The 6,275-nt window shown below is 40.2% G+C and overlaps 1 protein-coding gene and 1 long non-coding RNA gene across 2 annotated transcripts; both read left to right on the plus strand.

The window, feature by feature from the left end:
* Window positions 1-257: 257 nt before the first annotated feature.
* Window positions 258-1,016, plus strand: LOC138020227 (uncharacterized). Its single transcript, XM_068867243.1, has one exon. The coding sequence runs from the start codon at window positions 258-260 to the stop codon at window positions 1,014-1,016; it is 759 nt and encodes a 252-aa protein (XP_068723344.1).
* A 4,258-nt stretch (window positions 1,017-5,274) lies between these two features.
* Window positions 5,275-6,005, plus strand: LOC138019912 (uncharacterized). Its single transcript, XR_011126262.1, has 2 exons — window positions 5,275-5,539; window positions 5,716-6,005. It is a non-coding gene; the product is annotated as an uncharacterized lncRNA (long non-coding RNA).
* Window positions 6,006-6,275: the final 270 nt, after the last annotated feature.

Consider the following 6,275-nt stretch of genomic DNA (forward strand, 5'->3'; position numbering starts at 1 on the left):
ATCCCCTTTTTCAACTCGCTGAGTAAAGATAACTTTATGAATCCGTTGTGTTTAAGTCATTGCAGGTTGGATATGATATCTAAACCATTTAAAATACGTTTTTTTCCCCTTCGCGTTTACTGCGATCACGAGAACATTCCTTGCAAGATTGTTTAATGACTTACATGACAGATAAGTGTTTAATGGTTGCATGAATGTCATGCCATGTAAAATAAGGACTAATCACTTGGTATACCGGTAACAATTTTTGTTTAAGTATGGACAACCTCGACGGTTCTTCAAGTAGCGAACAAACATCTTCAAGTTCTGATAGCGAAAATGAAAACCCAGTACACGGGGAAAGCAAAGTTGAAGAAACAAAACAAAAATCCAGACAGCTTCAGTATTATCATAGAAAGACCGGAGGCAAAATGAAAAGGAAATATACACTTTTCAGAGATCAAGAGAATCCCAGTAGACAACTAAAGAGATATCATAGCGTTGTGCGGGAAGCCTGCAGCACTTTGCCAGCTTCAATGAACACCGCTGGATCAGCGGAAAGAATAAGTGAGACAAACATAAATGAAGACATGCAGATCGGCACGACTGTGGAAATTCAGAATGAAGAAAAAGAGATTTCCCCTTATGAGTTCGAAGACGAAGCTGCCTTCAATACTAACACCACTTCTTCGTCAGCGGAGGAAAGTGGAAAATCATTTTCAGATAGTGACGATAGTGTTTCTGGAACGGAAAGTGAAGAGTGGGATAACGAACCAGAAGATATCGTCCCCGAACGAGAAAACGAAACCGCGACTACGCTTCCTGACGAGGAGAAGCCACTTTTTCAAGGAAGCACAATATCGAAAATTTTATCGTGTGTCTTAATTGTAAGCTTCGTTTTAAAGCACAATTTGAGTAAAGCAGCCTGGGCAGATCTCCTCCGCTTGTTAACCGCTTTGCTTGGAGACCGATGTAGACAAACGTTTCAGTCCGTGTACAAAATGAAAGTGATCATGAAAGAATACTTCGGCTCCTAGGAACCTACAAAGATAAATTACTGTACTAACTGTTTACTGGCTGTTAAAACCGACAAGTGCCCAAATGCCAAATGCAGCAAGGCAGGACTGTCGAATTTTCTAGACTTGCATTTAGAAGAAAAGATCAAAGATCTATTCAGAGATTCTGAATTTGTGAACTTATTAAAGAAAGGAAAAGAGCAGGTAAAGCGTGCAGCTAGCTGTAGCAGTATTCATGACATATTCCACGGACTTGACTACAAGAATTTCTTACATCCTGGGGGTTTTCTTTCACAATTGTACAATATTTCGTTTACAATTAACACTGATGGAGTTAACAAATATTCGTCTTCTAGGGCTGGTCATTTGTGGCCGGTTTATATCATGATCAACGAGCTCCCAAAGGAACACCGATTCAAAAAAAAGTTCATTATTCCTGCCTACATCTATTGTGACAAACATGATCCAAACATGTTGACATTTCTTAACCCTTTGGTTGAAAAGCTGAATGTTCTAAATTCGAGTGGAATACATGTGCCGGACAGTGCAGATGGAGATATCAATGTCCGATGTATGTTATTTGTAGCAACAGCCGACTTGCCTGCACGAGCTGACCTAATGAATATGAAACGTTATAATGGTAAATGCGCTTGCCATCTTTGCAAGTCAGAAGGAGTTGGCTACGGGCCAAACAACATCCACAGATACTGGCCTTTTGAAAAAAGCCCCGAGAAAAGGACCCATGAAGATCAACTTAAATTTGCATCAAAGGCCACAATTAAGAAAGCGGTCATGGGAGTTAAGGGGCATAGCATTTTTGTGAAGGTTTCGTATCCGTTCGATTTAGTACGTTCATTTGCAATCGATTGGATGCACTCCGTTTGTCTCGGAGTTGTAAAGTACATTATGAATCTACAAATGTCCGATGGAAACAAGGGCCAAGTCTTTTACATAGGGACATTTAAGACTTCGTCTATGTCCCGCAAACTTCTTTTGATAAAGCCGCCAGACATCGTAGGGAGATTGCCCAGATCGTTAGAAGATCTTAAACATTGGAAAGCAACAGAACTCAAAAACTGGCTACTGCATTATTCTTTGCCAGTTTTCTGCAAAATCCTAAATCCCTTGTACATTTTCCACTGGTCTCTTCTTGTCGGAGCGATTGGAATCTTGTGTTCCGATTCAATATCGAGCGCAGATCTCGAACAGGCAGACGTCATGCTACAAGACTTTGTTCTTTTAATGGGAATACTGTATGCGCCAACAAGATGCACCATGAATGTCCATTTATTGCAGCATTTAGCTTATTATGTTTCACGCCGAGGACCACTATGGGCGTACAGTTGCTTTGCTTTTGAAAGCATGAATGCTTTTATCAAACCACTTGTTCATGGAACGCATCACGCTATGGAACAAATTGGATGTGCAATTGGTCTTTGTTTCGGCCTTTCTAATTTTACGAAAGAAGTTTTGCAAGATAATGGCATTCCTAAGGACAGCAAAATGCTGTTGCGAAGTCTTACAGGTTGTTCTAAAAGTTCTCACAAAGTGTCTGCCAAAATTCAAGGGGGCTACTTAAGTGGAAAAGAACGAAGAAACATCGACAGCAACATACAGACCTTCGTAAGGGTCTTTGTAATGGCAAACAAGTTGCCCACAGATTATGAACTTGAACCTTTTCGCAGATTTGAGAGTGATGACGGACAGAAGTTCTATTCTCTGGGCACGAAAACACGCAAAACTGACTCAACTGTAATTGAATATACAGACAGAAACAATACGCTTTGTTATGGCAGAGTGACACTGTTTTTAAAGATACATGATTTTGGACTTTGTGTTGGAAATGAACTGGAGGAAAACTCTGACCCATTACCATTTTTTAATGAGCAAGAATGCACTGAAGTACTACACTCTTTAACAAACAGTAAGCAGAACAAAGATATCGCGCGGGACGTTTTAAGAAAGTACCGCAATAAATGCCTCGTAAAACATCACGTGCACATTAAACCACGCTCGGGAAGGACATTTGTTATATCCGTGGAGCAGATAAGACGTAAATGTGTCTTCATTGATATTCTACCCAACAATGCGTGGATGATTTCTCGTTTTCCCAATGTGAATGAACATAACTAAAAATTGTGCAAGCATTAATTTTCTGGTTAGTCTTTGCTGATCTTATTTAGTGAGGATTTATTTATAGATGTAAAATGTCAGAGCATTAGAGTGCAGCTGCTGGTTTAAATTAAATTATTGTATGACTGAAATGTGAAGTTTTTAACTCTGTGTTTGTCCTAATCAAGTGAAACTTTGACTCTGTTTTCGTGAAACTTAAACTGAATTTACTTTGCGCAAACCAAAGCTCGTTGAGAGTGCATAAAAAATATTATTTGCCATGAAATCAACCGCAAAGTGATCACATCGGTGATAGCATGGTGACTGTTTATTTTCGAGCATCATATGCCGGTTTCCTGCATTATTTTATGCACGTAATGGGCTGGGTGATGAATTCATACACAGACAAGAGGAATTCGCTGAGCAGCTTTGTCCATTCTAGCGAGGAGTCTATCATATTCTCTCAATCGGGCATTAATATTCGGTCAAATAAAAAGCGCGTAAGTTCAGGCCTGTGTGATAAAGGGCATAACAGGCCTGTGTAATCGGGCCAATAAATTGTTGAACACAATTCCATTCGCTTTCGAACATACTCGGACAAACTTTTGTTATAATTTTCCGGTTCTGTCCCTCTTAAAGTGATAAGAAGTCCGATCAATCAGACCGTGATATGTGATCACACCTTCACTGATGAAAAAGGAGTGATCACGGGCGTGATCACTCCAGTCAGGCATACATCACGCTTTCCTTTTTTGTGATCACGCTAAAAGGAGTGATCACACCCGTGATCACGGGCGTGATTTGTGATCACGCTGTGATCACAAAATATTTTTACTGGGAATTTTGTGCCAGGCATGTTGAATGATGTAACATAGTTGGTTTGTCTGTTTAATAGAGGTTTTAAACGATAGAAATGGTAATTATAAATAGCGTTCTACTAAATACAGGTTTCACTTCCTTTGTAAATTTTAATGTAGATTCATACTTACCTTGTGGCTCACGCTTAATTAAAGAACGCGGTAAACATGCACGTTTCCGGCCCGTGTTTATCCTCGGTGTTTGTTTCCACTGATTGATTTCGAAATTCGGTGCAATGGCAGAGTACTGTTAGTTCTCGGCTCACGCTTAAAGAACGAGGTATACATACACTTTTCCCTGTGTTTATCCTCGGTGTTTGTTTCCACTGATTGAATTTTGAACTGAATTCGGTGTATTGGCAGAGTACTGTTAGTTCTCGGCTCACGCTTAAAGAACGAGGTATACGTACACGTTTCCCAGTGTTTATCCTCTGTGTTTATTTTCACTGATTGATTTTGAAATTCGGTGTATTGGCAGAGTACTGTTAGTTCGCGGCTCACTCTTAAAGAAAGAGGTAAACATGGACGTTTCCGGCCTGTGTTTGTCCTCGGTGTTCATTTTCACTGATTGATTTTGAAATTGGGTGTATTGGCAAAGTACTGTTAGTTCTCGGCTCACGCTTAAAGAACGAGATATACGTACACGTTTCCCAGTGTTTATCCTCTGTGTTTATTTTCACTGATTGATTTTGGAATTCGGTGTATTGGCAGAGTACTGTTAGTTCTCGGCTCACGCTTAAAGAACGAGGTATACGTACACGTTTCCCAGTGTTTATCCTCGGTGTTTGTTTTCACTGATTGATTTTGAAATTCGGTGTTAATTGGCAGAGTACTGTTAGGTCGCGGCTCACGCTTTAAGAAGGAGGTAAACATGCACGTTTCCGGCCTAAGTTTGTCCTCGGTGTTCATTTTCACTGAGTTAACTGAATAGAGTGTAATGTGAAGTGCTAGATTTTTATCCCATATGAACCATGTGAGCGTTAGCCCTACTGATGGAAATGGGCCCCCGTACGAAAACTTTAGGCCTGACAGGAGCCTTAATTAGGCTTGAATTTTAAAGGCTAACAGCAGCCTCACACGACACTTACTATCAGCGTTACAATTAAGCATGACACGAGCCTTACATTAACGTCGCGTGAGCGTCAAAAAAGGCGCTTTTCAGGCTCTTTTAATGTTTTTGTTAGGCTTATGTTATGCTGCTTGTACTCGTATCAATTTGGAAAACCAAAAAAAAGTGAAAAAAATTAAGGCTCGTTGCTGGGCTCATGTTAGGTTGTTTCTTTTGTTGAAATATTGTCGGCTTAATGTAAAACCTGTCATTCGCGACAGGGAAAAAACACGCACGCTCCTTTTCAGCGTGTTAAATGTCTGTCATCACATTTGGGCATCTCCAAGTAAATACTCGGTCGAGCAGAAATTCTTCTTTTTTATGGCGTGACCCCAAAGGGATGCACGCTCTTGGCCACGCTCTCGGCTTCCCTCTCCTTTCCAGAGGCCCAGACTAGATTGCGTAGAGCACAATGGTAATTTTACGGACAAGTTCATATGGCTTGATTGCAGAACATAAACCTATCTGTAAAGCCTTAAAAGTTGGTCACAAGTATCACTTACCTTTGGATGACTTGAATTGCAGTTAAGCGTCGGAGCAGTTTTGGCCGAAAATGTCGTGACTTGGTCTTCACTCCTTGTCAAGAGTACTTGCCATGGTCGTGATGCACGGACTCTAAATCTCTTCTGTTGTTGCTTTGTAGTGTGAACAAAATATGCAAATTCAACATGTAGCGGACAGCGCCCTTGCAGCTTCTTGATTCTTGTGAAGCACTCTGAGCCGTCCTCTCACACATCGTTCAGATGGCCGTGAGTCCACAACTGCACAGACTTGTATATGTTAAATCCTTTACTTACCTTGTACGGAAGGGGACAATGTAAAACTTGACATGTTGCTCGATATTTAAGACATTAAATGCAAGCTAAAGGAACACCCAATTGGGTAAGCAAGATATAAAAAAGCTAAAGGAATATACATCTTCTAACGAACTGTCGATCTTTGTCTTTTTATTGCACGTTACAAGTTTCTGGTCTACAATCTCTGAGTAATAGAAAACTGTATGAATTTCTCCATATTAGTCGGCTTTACCATGGTATCGGATATCAAGCATCATTGTTAAACACAATTCAGAAATAGATTTGCCTCTATCAACTGGAACCAACTAAAGATCCTTTAAAAAGCCCTCTTCGGTAACATCCATTCACGTCAATATGCAAACATGAGTACGGAAATAGTGTAATAGCTAAATCGTCATTATTACTT

The sequence above is a fragment of the Montipora capricornis genome, chromosome 10 (assembly GCF_036669925.1).
Source record: "Montipora capricornis isolate CH-2021 chromosome 10, ASM3666992v2, whole genome shotgun sequence".
Lineage (NCBI taxonomy): Eukaryota > Metazoa > Cnidaria > Anthozoa > Scleractinia > Acroporidae > Montipora > Montipora capricornis.

What these genes read in the sequence shown, in the direction of transcription:
- LOC138020227 (XM_068867243.1), top strand. Translation starts at nt 258, where the DNA reads ATGGACAACCTCGACGGTTCTTCAAGTAGCGAACAAACATCTTCAAGT.